At 41.5% G+C, this 21,735-nt stretch overlaps 1 protein-coding gene across 1 annotated transcript; it reads left to right on the top strand.

The window, feature by feature from the left end:
• Nucleotides 1-1,038: 1,038 nt before the first annotated feature.
• Nucleotides 1,039-21,104, top strand: tspan17 (tetraspanin 17). Its single transcript, XM_041944060.1, has 8 exons — nucleotides 1,039-1,588; nucleotides 9,772-9,822; nucleotides 11,598-11,744; nucleotides 12,579-12,749; nucleotides 13,235-13,360; nucleotides 14,480-14,527; nucleotides 16,212-16,328; nucleotides 16,609-21,104. The coding sequence occupies exons 1-8, from the start codon at nucleotides 1,502-1,504 to the stop codon at nucleotides 16,672-16,674; spliced, it is 813 nt and encodes a 270-aa protein (XP_041799994.1). The 5' UTR covers nucleotides 1,039-1,501; the 3' UTR covers nucleotides 16,675-21,104.
• Nucleotides 21,105-21,735: the final 631 nt, after the last annotated feature.

Genomic DNA, 21,735 nt, shown 5'->3' with positions numbered 1-21,735 from the left:
TGAAAACACAGGGGAAACAAAGTAGAAATGAGAGAGAATTTCTGTTTAGCATCCCCTTATGAAAGTGGGAAAAAATGTCAATCCTAAGAGACATTTTTCACTGCTGACATTTTAACATGTCATGGTAGGAAAAGCACAAGTGCAATTAATAAAATGAATGATGACTGTATTTAGTGATCCCCTGCTACTATGCATGCTTGCTCACTGTCATTGTAATAGTGCGATCCTTAATGTTATTCCTCAACATGCTTCTCCTGCGATGACAAGCCAAAGTATGGTGTGTGCCGTGAAACAGGCCAATGCTCTCCCAGTGTCAGCATCGTGGCATAAATTCCACTTGCAGTAATCTTTCATTGTAGGACACAAAATGGTGAGCAGTGTACAGACTCCTACTAACCTGGATGCTCACTTACTACATCCCATCAGTACAGTCCATGTGATTCTGGCACAGCCGCTTACTTGAGAAAAAAAGGTGATATCTCTGTGTTAGATATCACACGTATAATTCATATCACACTTATAATTCAAGGTAAGAAAAGTGAAAGGCAAGAGAACTGCAAATAAATATAGTCAGTAGGTTTGGGAGCCTGTATTCACATGCTGAGCAGTTTCCCTTCCACAACCCTCCTCATTTTTTCTCATTCATTTCAGTTGCCAGATATAAATTACACCAAACGAGAAAGAATATGTTTTATTACAGCCTGTTGTTAAATATAACCCATTTGCCTTGGTTAGAAAGATGAGGAACAATGCAGATAGATAAAATACTCTTGTTGATTTTTTTTAATCCGTTTTGCATTAATTAAATGATAACCCTTGGCCGCCCCTGCTGCACCTGTGCATCTATTAACCTGAAATATAGCACTTACCCTCTCTGCGCTCAATTCAGGGCAGTAACATGAGAATATTTTGTGCTATTTGTCGCTTTGCCGTCCACCCGGTGAAGTGAAAACCTTCCTTGAGACACAAGAGGCCGCTCTTGAGGTGAAAAGGGCGAAAGCCAGCGCAGTGGTTTCCCCGTTTGACAGCAGGGGCTTGTTTTACAGCACAAAACAACAAGGATGAAGATTTCAAGCGACGATGCGGCAGCAGAGATAGTCGAGGGGACGTTTAGGTAGCTGAGAGGCCATCAGCTTTATCTCTATCTCCTGGCGTGCGCTACGAAATTACCGCCAGGCAACTTGAATATCAGCTGAAGTGCAGATGAATGTTTGTGCCTGAAGTGTCCCTGGATTTGTTGTTGTTAGCTGCTTATGCTAACCATAGAAGTTGCGAGCTAGCTGGCCTAGCAAGCTGATGGTTAAAGCGGGGGTAAAGACCGTTAGCGCATATGTTTGATTTATTTAAAGCTGTCCTGCGAGTAAAGTCGGCGTTGTGTAGCTGATGGAGCCAGCTAACATCGGCTTCAGTAGTTCAAGAACTGCAGCTTTGGCTAAGCTTTTGAAGTACCAGCCGTAGTAGTTACCTAGCTTGCCACTTAGCCACCACTATCATTGGAAGAATGAGTAGGAAACACCAACATTTTAAAGGAGCAGAAGTCAGCTGCTGCGTGAAATACTTCTTATTTGGATTCAACATTTTATTCTGGGTAAGTAAATGCAGTCTTTGTACCCTTTACCTGTTCATAACGTGAAACTAACGCTAGTGTTGCTAAGTTAAAAGTCCAATATTCTGGCAAAGTTAGCTTAACGTTAGCATCGTTGCTGTTGGCGAATTCTAACTTAAATGATCCAAGAGGTATCATGACTGTGAACATTTAAGTCAGCTGAGCTGACTAGAAACGTGTTAAATTATGTTATTCTCCCGCCATGTGCTGTTGTTGTCCTGGTTTGATTGATGTTTATGCGTGGCAACTTGTATAACACATTAGCATGTTCACTTGTTTGTTCTCGAGAAAGTCACGTAACTACAAGTCGAGTCATTTTTTGGCGTAGGACAGCTGGGTGTGCTCATAGTTAAAGCAAAAAAGCGTAGCATTCCTGTCATGTCTTTGTCATAGTAGATTCCAGCTTCTTGTCTGTGCGTCTTCATCTGTATTGGCCTGCGGGCAGCTGCACCTTTTCCTCTCATGAAAGTCGGGAAATTAACTGTTGGTTGATCGTGGCGAGTAAGTCACGGATATTACCAGTCACTGTTCAATCACTATTGAGTCACTATTCAGTCAGTCCTCCACTGGCTAAGTAAAGTTAGTCTAGAAGAGCAAGGGGGCCTGTGGTGATGGTTTGATTGTCTGTGGGAGTAGCTGGTGGAGGGATGCAAACGAACATGGAGAAAAAGCCTGGCAGCTGTTAGCCTCTCTCCCTGCTCTGCCTTGGCAGGAGGATTGGTACCATTGTGTTTGACTTTGAGAAATGGCAGTCTCATCTGTATTGTTAGCCCAGTGGCAAGTGAGCCCACATCTCCTTTACAACGCCCCCCCCACCCCCTCCATCTTTATTCCTTCCTATTCAGTCTGAAAAGTTCCTCTGTTGAGTCTGCTTCACCCCTCCCTCCTCACCCGTCTGCGTTGCCTCTGTGCGGCTGGTGTAATATAATGTCTGTGGGTGAAGGAATGGCGTGTCTGTGTGCCCCAGAGGGTCTTCCCACACACTGTTGGAAGGAAAAGGCCACACGGGCTTGAATAAAACCCAGCCCTCCTCCTTTCAAGCACCCTTTTCACCCCCACCACCATTATAGTGCTCAGGCTCTGCGGGACAGCATTGTTTCTTTCAGTCACACACCCACAAACTCACAAAGAGGGATGCTAATAACAAAGAATGGGGTGGAGGGGTGGTGTTCGGTGTGCTTCTGTGTTTTCTCCCCCTCATACGCTTTGCTGACGGACTTATCAGGCACATGGGAGCCACACGCAACTGGATCTGTTCCTGTCCCTCCTCCTTTCATCTCCACCTCTTCATTCCTCAGCACTCCTCTTCAAAATGTAGGCGTATTACGCTATCTCTGTGTCATGTTTTTTTTTTTTTTTTTTTGTGAAACTGAGGTGATATGAACTGCCAAACATGCCACAAGCCAGAGTTTTCTTGGGTTAATTTAAAGTACAATGAACAAATACATTTCACAGTTGGCCTCACAACTGAGAAGCACTCTGTAATTCATTTGGACTGAGCAATCAACTCGGAAATATTGAGTCATAGGGTTATAGTATTGTGTCTGATTCATATTGTGTTCTTTCAGACTGTTTGACACTCAGGCCAAGCTAATAGTCCTGTGTCTGGGCTTTTTGTGAAACTGTGGAACAAGTTCCAGCTCGCTGGCTGTTTCCGTTAATAATCACTAGAAGATGTTCCCCTCTTGTCTGTGTGCTGCGAAACTGGATTTGACAGACAAGCCAGTGCATTGCCGAAATAGAGAGAGATGGGATTTATTCTCCACAAATCAACCCATTTGTCTTTCCTATAGTGATCTTGTCAAGCTTGAAAATGCTGCTTAAATTGAGACAGAATGCCTGTAAGGCCCTAAATATTGTGAACAAAATGGAGCAATAAAACCCAGTGTCTTCGTTTCTGTGTGAATTTTTCCAGCACGCCCGAGCTTGCTGTTGACAGCCAGGCACTCTTGCCCGAGAACAACACACGTTCTCTCCTCCTAACAATAGACACATTCCTCGCATCCACTTAATTAATCATATTTTCTGCCTGAGCTGCTGAAATGTTTGGAAGCTGCATGCTGTAATTAAGAGCTTGTTAAGCTGTAACCAAGTTGCTGAGTTGTTTGTGGCAGGCTGTGTGTTATTAGCCAGCTACAGCTCTAAGTGTCTGTTCCCATTTGCCACAAAATGCGTGTTTGGTGATCACATCGCATGTGGACAACTGCAAAGAACCAGGTGTGATTGAATCATTGAAGATGCATTTAGTGGTACCCAGTGATTCATGTCTGCACATACTGTATGCAGTATGTATCTCTGATTGCATTTAAAGAAAGTGTAGTAGACTTTTGCATGCGTGTATGGTAGACCTTATGACCCTGTGATTTCCATGATGCAGAAAACACGGATGGAATCGTGGGATTTGAAAATGGCAATCAATTGTAAAATGCAGAATATCGAGCCGAATGAACAGAAAAAGTTTGCTAACAGAAAAAAAACTCTGCTTTGTATTGGTGTCGCGCACACACACACATGCACACACATGCAGTCATGTTGAAGACGCCTTAGAGAGAGAGAGCGAGACAGCCCACTCGCAAGAGCTCATCACTTCAACAAACTCTCAGAAGGGCAGCCACATCGGCAGATGCAAGACAGGAGTTGGTTGAAGACTTTGCAGCTGAATGCACGGACTCAGATTTTCTGTGGGGAAAAAATGAAACAGCTTCATCTGTTCCTGGTCAAGCACAGAAATGTTGTTTGAACGTGAGAGCAGCCTCCGTCAGACCCATTCGGGCTGCATATGGAGGCTGCCCTGCAGAAGATCCATTTGATAAAACATGTGGAATAAATATACACATTTTAAATTATTTTCTTTTTGAATTGTCAGATTTCATTTGTTCCCTAGCTGATGAGGCACTCTTACCGATGACAAGATGTTATGTTAAATTGTAACTAGGGGGAAAAATAAAATGGAATCTGGAGAGCTGAAATAATAAGATGATTAATTGATTAGGCATTCGTCAAATTAACGGTTAGTTTCAACTGAAAAATGCCAAATATCCGCTGATTCCCGTTTCTCGAATGTGAGCAATTTAATGATTTTCTTTGTGGGATAATTATCTGAATATGTTTGGTTTTTGGGCCATTGATTCGATAAAACAGGGAAATTTTAATATGTCAACTTGGGCTGTGGGAAATCAGAATGGGCATTTTCCCTGTTTTCAGATGATTTCTTGACAAATTGATTAATTGAGAAAGTAATAGGCAGGTGAAACAATAGAAATAACTGTTAGTTGCACCACCCCTAGTGTACAGCATGATGAACCTCCTACACGCAGTCGATGTCAAATACCAGCTATTTTCCTGCTTTCTAGTCTTGTCTGAGGACAAATAATGTGCGTTTTTCTGTTTAGTGGTATTTGCTGTTTGCCACAGATAAAATCAAATGTGAACAGGAAGGCAAAGACCGCTCACAGGGGGATTTTTCTTTTCTTATTAGTTCTGATCTTCGTTCTGATACTACTGTCAACTGCAGTCCATCTCAGTTGGGTCTACACAATATCTGGATGTGTCTGGATACAAGATAATAGCTTTGAACAGGACCTAAACTTGTCCCGATTACAGCCTCTGCCTCGAGTGTTCATTGTCCATTCCAGTCCGATACACTTCGGCCCTGACACTTGTTTTAGTTACATGCTGTTGTACTTCATCAGCCAAATTGATAAATTGATTTTGCAGTATCAAGTGTAGACGAGGGTGAATGCAAAATATGTGGAAATGTTTCCTGGCTGCGGTATCCGATGAGCTGTTAGCGGTGCCGCTGATATCGTATTCTCAAGAATGGCTGCGTTCACACGGCCTGACATAAGGAATACAGCTTTTGAGGAAGTCATTCAAAGGTCAGTCACACTTGAGTTAGTCTAAACATTTGTGTATGTATGTGTGTCCAGGCAGCGTGGAGCTTGGTTTGTCTGCTCGTTAGTTGAGGTTAATGGGATCAGCTGGCTTAGGGAGGCATCTTCTCAAGTGTTGATAATCTCTCTGTCCTCATGGAGAGGAACCCCTCTCCCTGGGACACACACATCTTGTGGCTGCACTTGACAGAGAAATAACCCAACCATCCTGATTTGAAGGCAGATACAAGAACATCTATCTCCAGACTTTGTTTATTTGCACATTGATAAAACACAGAGGTACAGTGATAAAAGTGCAGGAATTAGTAAGAAGAAGAAAGGGAAACAAATTGCTTACTGGAGCAGATGTGATTGAAAGAGCAAATCCTTAAGGGGCTTTTAAAACATATTGTCACCACACAAACAAGCAATGAGGTATAAACTAAGCAAGAACAAGAACACAGTGTTGTGTTCCTCTTCGTTTTCTTGTTCATTATTATAAAATGACTTAGTTCAGTTTTTATCTACTAAAAAGCACTTATAATCTGAGAATAGGTCTGAGGGCGGAGTTTAACACAGGTAGCTTGTTTCAGACTCCAACTGACCTGAATTCGACTCTGGCTGCCCACACTGTGGGAAAAGTTAGATAAAAAGAAATCACGCAAGCACTGTACAAAGGCAGGTTCAGTTCAGTCTCAATGTACTCACTGAGTCAAATTCACTTCAATCCAGATCTTATTGTCCCAAGAGGGAAGTTTGGTTTGCAGATAGGGCTTTAAAAGGCACGTAATACGGGTAGAGTGTATTAGGCTTACACAGACACAAATTAGTGATACTTTGTGGTAAAGGAAGGCCAGGTTTCTAAAAATAATGTGATCAAAAAGGAATGAAATTCTGTTGAACTTGAGTTGACACAATTTTGATTGTGATATTAATTTTAGGTTTTGATCAGTATTCTGTCATCTCCAAATTATTGTGTATTTTATGGATAAAGTTAATTGAAGTATTCACTGACTGAGAAAGAGATTCAGAAATAGTAGGCCAAAAATGACAGGGTGCCCGGCATGGATACCTCCTAGCTGTCTCACATAATGCTGCTTTCGCAGTCGCCTCAAGCTGTGGCAGGGGGAAACGCAACCTGACGTGCACTGAAGTACTTTTGACCGGAAATAACAACAAAATTGGCCATATAACAGCAGCACTGTTCTGGTGTCTGCTTGGTGGTTTATTTTAGAAGCACCATAGTGAAAATGCATTTTTTTCTTTCTACTTTATTGAATAGTTCACAGTCGAGAGGACACAGGAGAGATGGGAAGAGAGAGGTTGGGAATGGAACGTGTTCATACTGAACCACAAGGGCTTTCTGCAATTGATGATTTGTGAACAATTAGCCAGGAGTATTTGTATATTTAAAGTGCCTATAATTTACATGTGACACTGCCTGATAAGTATTACACCTGATAGCAGTCGCTCAGTATATATTATGTGTTCATTGTCTCCTAAATGTTGCATTTCAGCATCACCAGAAATGTCTGCTTTCCTCACAATATGTGGATATATTGAAGGCACGACTAGATTCTAGCAATGTTCCCACTCTAAATCCAAACTATTCCGAATCATGTCTAGCTAATTATGGCAGTTTTAAATTATCTCCAAGTGTAGCAATGATATACATGTATTAACTCTAGTAAAGTACATACAAGCTTTCATGTGTGCAGGATATTATCCATCAAAGTGTCATCAGCTCCTCCTGATTTCCTGCTGAGGATAGAACAATGGGAATGAGACAGGAAGCCTATCCTATGTGTCAGTGGCAGGCATTTACTAGAAAATGTCAACCCGTGGAAAAATCAATAAAATAGAGCTTGTCTTTTTTCTTTCCTTTTTAGGCTGCAGTGAGCAACATTAGTGTGACATCCTTTTTAGCATTTAATGTCTGACGTTGGGAATGGTAATTATTATGCAGTTCATATAACAGTCATCATTAGTGATTACTTGGCACCAAGTGTTAGAAATTCAAGCCAATTTGTTGCCTATTTGAGGGCGGCTTCCTGGAGATGACCTCTGGGGATTTTAAACTCTAAGGGTTGCTTTAATGCATCGTTCACTTTGGGCTCTGTGCAGCTGCATTGTCTCATTTGGAAAGAAGGCACAGGTTCAGTTTACCCTTCAGCTTCTCTTAAGGACACTCCTTAATGGGCTGCATCCTTAGCATGCTCCAGGACCTGAATTGGAAAAGAGTAAGGGCCAGAGATTGCGGCCAAAATGTTGCACCCTGTTATGTAACACGTATAGGTGTTGTGTTGTCGCACAAGGACTGGTGCTGCTTGTGTAGAAAGCTCTTACTATCAGAAGATCTTCACACAGTCAATATGCATATTGGGTTTAAATTCTCTAGAGCAGCAATCCAGGTTGAAATGTCACAAGATATCATCAGTTATTTTCCTGAACAGTATAATGAGAGCTCTGTGCACAGGAATGTTTTGTGTTCAAGAATAGAGGAGTGAATTGTCTGACTCAGTTTAGCTCTTAGAGAACATGGCAGTGTGTTCACTGACCAGTGACAAAACCACAAAAACAACTAGGTATCACAAAGATTAACGCTCAGAAGTGTATTTTCCCTTTTTCAAATCCAGATATTGAAAAATCTTTGTCATACTTATGCTTGGAGCACAATGCTTATACAAGTCCCTGTCATTGCCAGAGTGAAGTTTTTTATTTACATTTAGATATAATGGAGAATGAATTGTCTGTCTGAAGTTAATCTTCATAGCGCTGCTTAAATAATATCCTAATTCTAATTTTCACAATTAAGAATCAAACAATATTAGCAGCATTTAAAGATTTTCTTTTCTATGAAATGACAATAGTTATTGAATGTGAATATGTAATTTACAGTGATTAAGTGTTCACAATTGGTAATTATCCACAATATTCCATTGTGGATAATTAACCATTCTCTAGCATTATACTTTAGATGAACTTGTGTAATAATAGTTTCTGTGCTGTACGGTGAGAAGTCTATCATGTTTTTTTGTGCTCCATGTGGATTACTTTGAGTCAGAGGCTTAATGGTTTAATACCCCCACTCAGTCAGTCTAATCTCTTCTACCTGATCTCCACCTGCTTACCTTGACTCTTCCTGCAGGTCACTTTCCAAGTGAATCCATCACACCCTTCACTACAACCTCTTATGTAACTGCCAGGCCAACCCTGCAGCACCACCTCGCATGTGACAGTTCTGTCACATTGCTGGTGCTGATTGCCATCAGTTTACCTGCTTCCCCAGATTTAATCAGCTTCCCAACAATGTAATTTATCCCAATATCAATGGAGCTATTATATTTCAGGCTCTGCGGTCATAGTGTGCCTCAGTTAAGTTCATTACCATCCCAAATCTCTTTGGAATGACATTTTGTGGCAGCTAAACGCTTGATTAGACAATAACATTATAGGAGTGAAACCACACTACATAGAAATGGGAGATTTTTACTGAAATGCAGACTGATCAGTATAGTCCTGAAGCCTTGCTATTTTGTTACATTTTATCTATACATCTGGTGGTCCAGCACTATGGCCCTCTTAAGCAGTCACCCAGTTTTTGGCATGGTTTGAACTGTGAGCCCTATTTTCATCCTTAATGGAATGAAAGGCTAATACCAGACGGATTTTCCTTAACTCTCAGGATATCAGATCCTCCAGCCTCTTAAGTGGTCCAGTGCAATGACTCTAACCTGCAACAACCTGCATTTGTAGTGATTCACTCTGTCCACAGCCAATTAAAAGACATCTTCTCAGAACTTGGTTTTGTTTCAAGCCTCTAAAAGCCAATTTTCTCAATTAGATTCATTCTATAAGTGATGGGGATTCCACATGAACACACAATTATCTGCCAGTTTAGAAGATTATTGGATAATGCTGTATTTGTGTGTTGACTGTTGCTCCTCTCACGCGTCCGATGTGGGTGAGGCTGTGTTGGGAAGAGGTGATGCCATAGTAATCCTACGGATCAATTTAGTTTAACGCTACAAAAAGACAGTTGTTGGGTTGTTTGGATATGTTGCCAGAGAGACACCGCCATAAATCAAATGTGATGTAGGCGCACCCACGCAGTTCCAATAAAGGATGTTTTTGAGTGTTAAATCTCTATCAATTTGTCAAAAATATTTTTTCTGCAACCTTTAACTTTGATTGATTCTTATGAAGTCCAAATCTTCACTGTTTTCACTGTTTTCACTGTTTTCACTGCTTTCTGTCTAACAGTGAAGTTTCTTTTCTGCCTTTGTTTTACAGTTACTAGGAGCCGCATTCTTGGGCATAGGCCTGTGGGCATGGGCGGAGAAGGTAAGTATAAACACATGCACACAAACACACTGTTGAAGTACAACATGATTGCCTTAACTGGTATTCCAGCAGGAATAAGCTAAAAGTCCAATTTGCAGGAGAGAGTTTAGATGAAAACGGAGCTTTTGAGCGAAGTGGTGTGGGAATAATGGCACCATTCCTGTAACACTTTGTAGCACTTAAAAGCATATTACCTGATAATGGTACACATGTCTTAGTCGTCTCAGGAAGTGAAATATATTGCTGCAGTTCAAGTGTGATTTTAAGTGTGAGTGATGAGTTTTATTGAGCCAATATATTTTCCAATAGTTGCAGAGTTTAACAGGAGCTAGACTGGTGTACAGCAACAAACAAGAAGCCGTAAAGAAAACTACGAACTCATTTCAGTCATAGCCACCAGGAATTGAATGTCTTGGCCTGTTACAAAGTAAATGCCTCAAATTTGCGTGGAAACAACTTACTGTTTATTTTTCACAGTATACTAACTACAGAGGTCACGTGCTGCCATTAACCTCCCATGTGCAGTGGATCATGGCCACATTTAAAACTCCTTCCAATTGAGTTAACAGTCAGTTTGTTCATTAATTATCTCGAAGTTGTACCATTCGGTTCAGTAAATGCTGCACCAGCGTGGAAGCATGTACTGATTAGTAACGTCTGGTCATGAACTCTGAGCAAACAGGCCTGCACCGGAGTACCTTAGTGGAACAGCGTGAATAATTTAAAGGGATTAGGTCGAATGATGGATAGCAGGTACTGGAAAGGCATAATGGTGAGTTTGGGTCTCAGTGGCTAAGATGATTAGTTTCGAGCTTGCTGCATTCAGCCAGACTAGTTTAGTGTTTCGGGGCCTCATGCTTAAAATCAAATGAAGGCACTTTATTCTGCACCAGTGCTATAAAAACACAAGAATGCGGTCATACCTCCGTGCTGTAGTTGTCCCTCAGCTAGTGCAGTGTGGGCTGAACTTAAGCAGTATGAGATTTCAGCTTTGTGGGCTTTGGCTGCAGTTGTTTGACATGAGCCCTGTATGTGACAAGAAAACAGGATGTCAGAATTGAGAGCAGTTTGCCACATTTACAGACGTTAACGCTGGTGTGCTCGCTTTCATTATGGTGAGAAATACAGAAAGAGGTCATGCATGGAGCAGAACACGCTTTTTATTTGTCTCACAAATTGCAACTCCTTGTAACGTGCAACGCTGTGGCAAACACTACTGTTTGGCGTTAAGGTGTAACTTCTGTTTGAGACATTCGTCAGTGCAAGGCACGCTGCAGACCAGAGACTGACAGGAAAACACGTTGGCCTTACAGCCTCGGGCCTGTGAGGGCAGGATGTGCAGAGAGGAAGAAGAGATCTGTCTGTGAATGTTTGCTCAACTGTGCCTCTTCTGATAAAAGTCACTTGGTTTATAGGCAGGTCAGAGATCCGCTAGAGTGAAAATGTGTTGTAGATAAATTGATTAAAAGAAAAAACATCTGGGGGTTTGTTATTTTATTGGGAATGCAACCCACTTGATATATATCATTCTAATCACTTAACAGTGTTGGCTTGTTAGAGGTTTTTTCTGCTGCATTTCTGAACAGGGCAACCCCTGTTAGCCTCTTGGCTGTGTCATAAGTTACATTTTCACAATTTTCTATTTCTCTTTGCCATCACAGCCTCTTTTCAAGGTCTGTGTTTTTGTAGAGTATAATAGAGATAGTGAGGATTGACTTTGGAAGTGTTACAGTTGGATTTTTAACCTCTCTTTTGTCTTTCTTCCTCTCCCTCAGGGCGTGCTGTCCAACCTGTCATCCATCACAGACCTAGGGGGCTTCGACCCCGTGTGGCTCTTTATCGTCGTAGGAGGGGTCATGTTCGTCCTGGGCTTTGCTGGCTGCATCGGAGCGCTCAGAGAGAACACCTTCCTGCTTAAATTTGTAAGCCAGCTCCCAGCTGTCTGAGCACAGACACCATTTTATCCACATCACACCCCCTTAGATCTGCAGTTCACACCAGAGCCGAGGCTGTCGGAGCAGGTGGATGAGTCACCCAAGCCAGATGCTTGGGGCGGTTGCGTGGCACAAATATGGATTATCTCGTCATCAAACGAAGTCCTGTTTCATCAGGAAGTAATGATCAGAAACATTGATCCGTGCCTCATAAGTCAGCAAAACTTTCTCTCTCTATAATATTAAGTAACTAATTAATATTTTCTTCTGCACTTTTTTGCATTTGTCCTTTGATCTGTAAAAAAAAGAAAGATGCCTGTTAAAGGTCAAAGCCATGATAACACCAGTTTAGGAGGTTTATATGGGTTCATCTGTTTTGATAACTACATATGAATGACGGAGACAAACTTGCCTTGTTGCTGGCTGCGATTCTGAGTAGCTATTAGTTCCAGCCGATGTCCATTAGCAGCAGTAAGTCAGGCGTCAGAGTGAGGAGCTAATGTGGCTTTTGTGCATTTATTATGAGCCCCGTCTCCTCTCCAACTACATTTACTGTAAAGGGCTGATATAACGGTACCTCTGGGACTGCGGTTTTTGTTGCCACTCTCACTCAGCAGACCCGCACGGCGGCATTACGTCAGAGCGGTTGTCCTTTTAATTCTTTTCCAAGGGATGCTACAAAAAAGTTATTAGTGTTCTGATCCTTTTTAAAACAGGATTTTCTTGGGTGCACCCAGGTTCCCTGATTGAACTGCCAGATTTATTGTTTTCTGTTTGTGTTTTTATGCGTGTTTACACTTGTGTGCGTCATGTCCTTCCCAGTTCTCTGTGTTCCTGGGTTTGATCTTCTTCTTGGAGCTTACTGCTGGGATCCTCGCCTTCGTCTTTAAGGACTGGATCAAAGACCAGCTCAACTTTTTCATCAACAATAATGTCAAGGCCTACCGCGATGACATCGACTTGCAGAATCTCATTGACTTTGCCCAGGAATATGTGAGTCCACGCCTACTCACTGAAACTCGTGTGTCACTGATAGTGTCCTTGTTAAGGTTCATGTTCCTTGACTGGAGGAAGTCACTCCCTTCTCTAGAAATGTTGTTTATATGAGTTTTAACACTGATCAGCTCAGTTCTGGGCAGAGGATAATGACTTCGCCAGTGCAACTGTGCAGTAAATGTGATATTATTTCCCTCAAATGATTATCCAATTATATGAATTGAGACAGTTTAGATAATTGCCTTGTGTATAAACACTGGGCTCTGTCGTGACATACTGTAAAGGCGATTAGATCTGCTGCCGTCTCACCATTTGTGTCTCACTATCTGTTGTCACTACCTGCCACAGTAAGCTGGCTACCCGCCCAAGCTGACCTGATCCGGGCTCTAAAGAGCTGTTTCAAGACCAGATCAGAGAAAATAAATCTGTCCGTTAACTGGAGTTGGCTGTTTAATCTCTGCCTGTTGTTGCTGCTGTCTCAGTGGTCATGCTGCGGAGCTCACGGGCCCGACGACTGGAACCTGAACATCTACTTCAACTGCACTGACCTGAACCCCAGTAGGGAGCGCTGTGGAGTCCCCTTCTCCTGCTGTGTCAAAGACCCTGCAGTGAGTCATTCAACAATAATAATACATGATTAATCATGCAGAATTGTACTGTCTTATTTATAACCCCAGTTCCAAAAATGTTGTGATGCTGTGTAAAACATAAAACAGACCTCAAGACAATCACTCAAGACTCAGTCCTTTTTGACTCAATTGAAAACAGTACAGAGACAGTATATTTACTGTTTCACCTCATCAGCTTCATTGATTTTTGTAAATATCTGCTCATTCTGAATTTGATGCAACACATTCAAACAAATTGAGACAGGAGCGACAACAGACTAGAAAAGTTGTGGAGCGCTCCAAAAACACCTGTTTGGATCATTCCACAGGTAAACAGGTTGATTGGTAACAGGTGATAGTATCATGATTGGGTATGAAAGAAGCATCCTGGAAAGGCTCAGTGGTTCACGAGCGAGGTTCACCACTTTGTCAACACATGATTGGATGAAGGATGTTACTACGTGGGCTCAGAAACACTTTGTAAAACTGTTGTCGGTAAACACAGTTTGTTTGCAAATAATTGTTTTTATTGATGTTTCACACAGCGCCCCAACTTTTTGGGGAATCAGGGTTTTACTGTATTGTACTGAATTGTAACTGTAATGATCAACAGAAAAATTAATCAACTATTTAAAGAATTGAATAATCATGAGCAACAATGGCAAATATCTGCTGGTATGAGCTGTTCAAATGTGATGCTTTGTTTGAATAATAACTGGCCTAACATATGAACTGATAATGAAAGTAGTTATTAGTTGCAGCCCTAACCTAGTTTTGAAATTGCAGTATTTCTTTTAGTGTTTCCGTTCATTTTGAATGCTTGAGGAATTGGTCTAGAAAGTAAATCAAAATTGACGAGATCAAGTGCTGAAGAATATTTTGGCCTTTCAAGACAAATAACTATGACTCCAATATCTAGCAATTCTTGAAGCCATTGTTCTGGAGCCATGCTCACTCGACCCATTGTTTATCATTAATTTGCTGTAAAGTTACTCCAAAGTGGCCACTTCTTAATTTATTTCTCCTCCTGTCACACTTAAACAGATTCATTCAACCCTTAAACACTGTGACCATTAGCTGACATGGAGAGTATTTCACATTTTTGTGTTGTTCTTGCAGGAGGATGTCATCAACACGCAGTGTGGTTATGATGTTCGGCTTCAAGGGGTTTGTATCTCTGGACATGTTGCTACCACTTCTGTATTTCTCTGTTCTGAACCCTCTATTTGTTTTACTTCACTCTCCAGTTATTTCTCTTTTCAGGATGCTGCTCTCTGAAAATTACTAGCGCTTTATGGTATTTTCTTCAAAGAAATACAAAAAGTCTAATATATTTATAGCAGTTAAACACAAGCGGTTCTCATTCACAGCACAGGCACCAGCTGTAGTGGAGCATGACTGGCAGCCAGTGTCAGCCTTTCTGGTTAAAATGCCGCAAAGCTGCTGAGTAGAATTACTCCTGAGGGCGAGTTGATTGACAAGCGTGCAGATCTGTTTGATTGAAGAGATCGAAGCGGTTGTTGAAGGTGGAGTGGCAGTCAGGTTCATTTGTATTGGACTTGATTGCTTGTCTAAAACCCCAGTGAAATGGATTAATGGTTCAAATAAAATAACTTTAAATTGAACCAATACAATTAAGATTTTATAGCATTCTTACTCAACATTCTTGATAAGAAAACTGTCAGAAATCTTCCTTTTTAAAAAAAAAAAAAAAAAGCACACACACACACACACACACACAGTTGGCCAACACAGCAGACACAGAGAGTGTATAGGGTTAAGTAGCACACAGGCTCCTCAGCATGCTTCTTGCCTTAATAACAGATTGTTCTTCAACAGGGATAATTAGGCTCCAGTTATAGCCTGGAGAGCTGCCTTACTACACTCTGTAATTGGCGACTCAGTGGGTTATGCCAGTCCGTTCCTTTTTCCTCTGTGTGTGGGTGTGGTGGTTACAACTCACTGCACTGCAGTCAGAAAGATTGCTGTTGCTAGGCGCACTGCAATACAGTGAACCACCTGCCACTGAGTTGGTGTGAATTCATTTTCTCTGGGTGCTCCTCTGCTAACGCCCTGGCCAGTGATATTCTGCTGAAACTGTCAGTGATGTGCAGTAAGTTTCCTGTGCAGCTTGTTTATGGAGTGCAGGCGGGGAAGGAGGAAGGGCAGGAGACATGAGGAGGACAGCAGCAAAACAAAGGCACAGGGCTGAAATAGCTTCAGAGGAAGTTCACATACAGAACAACATAGTGTTTCCTGCTTTTCTATTGGCTGCCAAGGGGCTGCCTTTTATGTCCCATTGGTTGAAAGCTGGCTTTCAGGTTTTGCAAGAGAACAAAGGGTTGGCCCGTTTGATTTGTCTTGAAGAGTAACAAAGAGAGCATTGTAAAGAGTCCTGTTCACACGCGCTTTTACCCCCCATTCAAGCGTCTATGCAGTTCTGAATTACACCTTTTAATGTCCATCTCTAAAGAGACTATGTCCATCATCAGCTGAATCCGACAACACAAACCGCCATCTGTCCGGCAACAGGAAACAGCCTCTGCCTGTTTGTTCAGTCCCAACAGGGTCCTCTGAATACACTGCCTTGATATTCTCCATGATGTCCAGACACTGACACGTTGTAATCGAAAAGTGACTCAGCTATCAGTCACTCCTCGTGCTCCTCAGCCGTGAAGGAGTCAGTGGGCAAAATGCTATCGGTGTTGTTTGTTTTGTCCCACATTAGTCACAGGCCAGAGTTGAGGTGTTTGTTTAAATCATGCGAAAGTCCAATGTCCAAAGTCCATTTTAATGTGATCTTCATTTGAATTCTCTTTTGATATGTTTTGTTTTTTTGTTTTTTCAAAAGGATTTGGACCGGCAGAAATATATCTATACCAAGGGCTGTGTGGGACAGTTTGAGAGGTGGCTTCAGGACAACTTGATCATTGTAGCTGGAATCTTTGTTGGTATTGCACTTTTACAGGTCAGTTTTTATTTGTTGAGTATTTTCGTGCAAACATTTACACAAGGAAAGCTTTTGCATTTGAAATGAGGTGTTTACCTCAGTCTAACATGTCTGGATTCTGCCTTTGTGTCATCACTGCCATCTAGTGATAGTACAGGTAACATCAAGCAAACCCCTGCAAAACTGCAGTCTGCTCTTTTTTCTTCTTCTTCTTCTTCCTCTTCTTTTTCTGCTGTACTCTGGTGTCTTTTTCAGTAAGTGTCTCTTGACCTTGTGTCCTGTGTTGTTTCCTCTTCAGATTTTTGGTATCTGCCTTGCTCAAAACCTGGTGAGTGATGTCAAAGCGGTCAAAGCCAACTGGTGACAGGAGGGGTGAAGTGAGGGAGCCCCGCCCCTCAGGCCCAGCCAGGTCAAAAACAGTCCCGTCCAGCTGAGGGCGGAGCGCTGAGAACGTTCAACTCTACTTTGCCACCGAGCTAAGCAGCACATACACAATCCCACACTCGCATACGTGCTGACACTAAGAGTTTACTTCCCTGTTCATCAGCGACACTTGAAGGGATAGAAGAGTATCCCACACAAACCAAACAGTCAACACTTGTTTACCACTCAGCTGGGATTTTAACGCAAATATACAGAGGACGTTCCTGCCTACTTCAGAGTTACTCCTTTTGCTTTTTTGTTTTTTGGACAAGTGTATTTATGGGCGCTGTTGCACAAGGACTTCTGTCAGCTGGGAGATTGGAAGCCATGGATGAAAGTAAGAGACAAAAGAAAAAAAAAACAACAAAGGAAAAGAGACAATAAGTCCTTTTTTTTAGGTCAAACACGACATTGTCACAGAGCCTCTTACCACTCAGTGAGGGGTTGAACATCTCCTCCTACAAACAGCCTGTTTTTAACACGTCTGTCCCCACTTCAGGCTGCAGGGGATTGTGGGTGGCTAACCAACAGACACACGGATTCCCCTGCCTGTCATTTTTCTTCATAGTGACCTTTTTTTATGACCACTGAAAAGACTCTGAACACTGGCTGGTCAAGTCTGCAACTTCAGATCATTTCAGGAGATTTGAATTCTGACTCGAAATGTAAAAAGTGCCATTAATTTCCATTTATATTTTTGACCTCCCTTTCCTTACTGTCCTTTGCTCTGAATTTTCTGCACCCCACCCCACAATACCTCAGGGCCTGGCCGAAAACATATGCTTTCTGCCACCGGTTAAAAGCATATCTTTTTTTTTTCCTCCATCCATGTCTGTTGAATTTAGATAGACGAACGCTGCCCTGTTTGCCCTGCAGTGATTGTATTATCTGTTGATTTACTGAAGGATATTGTATTATATGTAACGGCCTGGTATGGTTATGATTGTAGGTCCATGCTATACAGGGAAAAGGTTTTAATGATGGTTGAGATTGTGTTTATCTCTGAGCATCCCTCAGGCACATGGGATTGCTGGTTTGGGGCCTTTTTACTTGACCTATGTACCATTTGTCTTACATTTCGTCCTCTGCATAGTGAAATAAGAATATTTGCCTGCCAGATGTCCTTTATTCATCCTTTACTTCCTGTCTTTTATAGACACAGATTTCTAGTCTGGATTCATTGTTTGACTTCACCAGGCACCTGTTTTACCTCTGACCCGTCAGTCAACTGCGAAATAGCCTCTTATCGTCGATGTTGTTAGCAGTCCTAATGGAGACCAAATAATATCAGCTGCCCACTCGCTAATTGCCAAGGTTTTGTCTGGCTGCAATTCAGATTTTGTTAGGAATGTTAAGAATAACAAATAGCATTTCTAGATAGCCAAAATGTGAATTTATTGTCCCTTTTTATGTGGGAAGTGCCAGTTGAAAAGAGAAATCAAACAAAAATTAAAAATGTATGTTACAGTATCGCTTTTATCTTTAATCAATGTTGTGTCTTTTGTTTGGACTGGTTTTTAAATAGAATAGTAAATACATGCTGTTACCTTTGATATTAGCAACAGCCATAATATAACATGAATGCTGCTTTGACTAGATCATTGATATGTAGTACAGTAACCAAGCTAACAAGTGTCACATGATGGCATTTGAACAATATGTTCAACATGTTGGTATTGTTTCCAGGCTGAGGGAATATTCAGATTTTTTGTTCTCTCTCAAGTTTACACTTTGTACTCAGCTCATGTTGCCCTTTGTTGTTAATTATAAAGAATATTACATTATAAGTTGCCCTCGCAGCTATTCATCTTATCCATCATCCTCACAGAATGTACTTTCTGACATGACTGGAGTCACTTGACAATAGCGTTCGTTTCTGTCTGCATGTAACCACCACGGTTGTTTCTGGTTGAGCACAGGCAGGATTTGGGTGGGATTTACCCGACCACACACACACACACACACACACACACACACGCACACTCACACACAGCCAAAAAAAGAAAACATGTTTTGAATTGCAGTGCACACAAGTTGAAAGATGGGTAGCATTAATATTCTGTGAACAGTGCTGCAAAACTTTTCCTGCCTCACAGAGTCTGCTGGGAGAATATATTAAAAAAATATATATATAGGAGCTCATTCAGTAACTGCACCGTATGATCTCCTGCTGTGCGTACATGTCACATGTTGCTTTCACCCTCACGCTCCCTCTTCAAATCACTGCCTGATCTGACTGCACCTGTTTCAGAGCCTGTCATTTTGATGTATTTTTAAACACTGGGCCTGTTTGAAAAAAAGCGAAGCGCAAGACAAAACAACAGCCATTTGATTTAGGCGTCATGAATAGAATAGATCCAGCGGAGCACAACACATCTGCACCGGAGTGACGGCGTCTTAATGACTTCTCTCAGCTGAAACGGATGAGATTGCATCAAAGAGGTTCGTTCATTTCAGAGCTTTAGGTGTAATCAGCGAGTAGGAGCCTCGAGCAGTCTGAGAGAACAGACGCTTTTCCTTGATCACGTATAGAAACATTTACAGGATAAAACACACTTCTTGCAAATTGTCCCCCAAAGTTGCCATGATGCTGCATGATTTCATCTTTATTTTTATCATCCTGTTATTCTAAATGTGTGTGGGCCTCTTTGATTTCACCAACTGTTGTAAATCAATCGGTCCCACTCAAGCCTAGAAGATCAGGATGAAACCAGTGAGGTTGGTTTTTCCCCCCTCCTCCACACCTTTCTCGTTTAATCTTTGGAAAAGTGGGTTGAAACAGATAATGTGTGCTTAATTAGTTCAACAAATCTTTGAAGTGGTTTCATTTTTTCCTCAAATCACCCCTAATTGAAAGTGTTTGCTCAAGGTCTTAAACACCCCTTCCCCCCTCATAGAGAGAAACAACATCTGCTTATGCATGAAGAAGAAGGAGATTCTGCGTTTCATGTGATATGAAATGGAGGGAAGCTGCCTTTTGAATGATGCTGAGGATCTGGCTGAAGGCAGATGGAGGCCATGGGTGTCAGCTCTGTGCTGCAGAGCTGCAGCTCTTACACAAAAACACACTCCCTCTCTCTCTCTCTGTCTCTCTCTCTCTCTCTCTCTCTCTCTCTCTCTCTTTGCAGCCACCGCCATGTCTGGATGGATATGCCAATAATCAGACAGTCACCTTGGTAATATGGACAATAATGCCATAATAATGGGCAGTGTGGCAGGACTTTAATATGCAGTCTCTACAAAGGTGACCTACCGGACTATGTTTTAACAGCTTTGGGTAATTCTGGTTTTGTATTCCTTTAATGTAAGGGAAAGGGGCAGGGAGAAAACCATGCTAATTATGCTTTGTCCTTTATCATAATGGCCTTTCATCTTGAAACACCCTCTTAATTTCTCTGCTTTCCCTGTGGGAAGTTAAATCATTCCAGAGGAGGAGCCTTATGCATACCATGAATGTATAAGTCTGTGTCAGCATGGGCCGACGGCTCCGCGCTCCGTTAGTCCTTGCTACCCTTACGCAGGACAAGACAAGTGAAGTTCAGAAATGTGAAATTATCTATGGTGATGTTTGTTTGTTTTTATTTTATTCTGGTTTTTACACTTGTTTTAGTGAACATGAGCATTCCATTTCTTTCTGTTTCCGGGCGTGTGCGTGCGGACCAACATGGAAATCTTATATGCAACCATGAATCAGCAGAAACAACCAGTTAAACAATGTCATTAATCATTACAATCATCACTTCTATCCAGGTTTTGATAGTCTTTCTTTTGCTACATATGCATATATGAATGCTTTACTGAACCTTTTTCCTTTATGTATATAATGCAAAGTGACCGTAATCACGGTTGATGATTCATCCTGTGATCCTTTTCCTGCCTTGAAGTCTACTAATGTCTTGGCCATTATTCTTGATATTTCCTGCAAAGGTGAGCAGCACATCAGACATCCACAAGTCTTACCTCATTGTGTGCAGACGCTGGTCACATCAGAGCGCCGGGAAGCAGCATAATTAATTTGTTTGTGAGCACAGTAACAGATCTTTACAGATTTGCTCGCAGTTGAAGAATGTGGATAAGGTTGTTAATGATCGTTCAGCCACACAAACCACTATAAATATCCCTTTGTTCAGCTGGGCAGCAAAAACTTTTTTTTTTTTTCAGTTTTACTAAACGGTTTGTCAGTTTTTCTTCTGTGTGGATTGCAGCAGAAAACAACAAACCGTTATCTATCCGTTCTCTCAGTGTCGACCTGTCTACACGGATGAGTAGCCTTGTAAAGAAATGTATATGAAAACTGTGGGACATGGTCTGTTACACTGTATATTGTGTTGAAATATGCCTCTTTCATATATTAAAGGATTTATGATAACAGAGTGTTTTCCGTTTTAACTCAAATAAACATGGACAGCATGTGGATTTACTCAAGGGCTGTATTTACAACTGACATTTGAATATTTTCCACTAACTTTATACCTCTATCCCAGTAAGATTAAGGTTTTACATGTAGGAGCAGCTCCTAAAACATGATAAAATTATAAAGTAGTTCAAATCAGAGCCACCCCAACTGACTGCTGCATGAAAATGCTGCTCATATATTCATGCATGGGTTATAAAAATCCTGTCATAACATTTGTGTATTGATAAATCATAATCAGTACTGTAAATACTGAAAGTACATTTTGCAATAGTTATCTACCAATGCATTTTGTATGCAGGAATTGATGCGTGTGTGTGTGGTTTTTTTTTTTACACTATTTTAGTCTGAATTTGACTTTTGTTAAGGATCTAAATGCTTCTTTCACTGCTGAGGCTCAAGTGACTGCGCTGGAATGCTGTTTTTTAAGTTTGTCTGTGATTAGAAAATGCTTTGATTAATCCCATGATGATAAATCAGCCAATAGAGGGAGACAAATAGTGGCTGTTCAGACAGACACACTTCTGCTGTGATTTCACCTTTTAATCCTGTATCATACAGCCTGTATACAGTCATACAGGCTGTATG

The sequence above is a fragment of the Chelmon rostratus genome, chromosome 9 (genome assembly GCF_017976325.1).
Source record: "Chelmon rostratus isolate fCheRos1 chromosome 9, fCheRos1.pri, whole genome shotgun sequence".
Taxonomy (NCBI): domain Eukaryota; kingdom Metazoa; phylum Chordata; class Actinopteri; order Chaetodontiformes; family Chaetodontidae; genus Chelmon; species Chelmon rostratus.
This window is presented reverse-complemented; position numbering and strand designations above follow the sequence as displayed.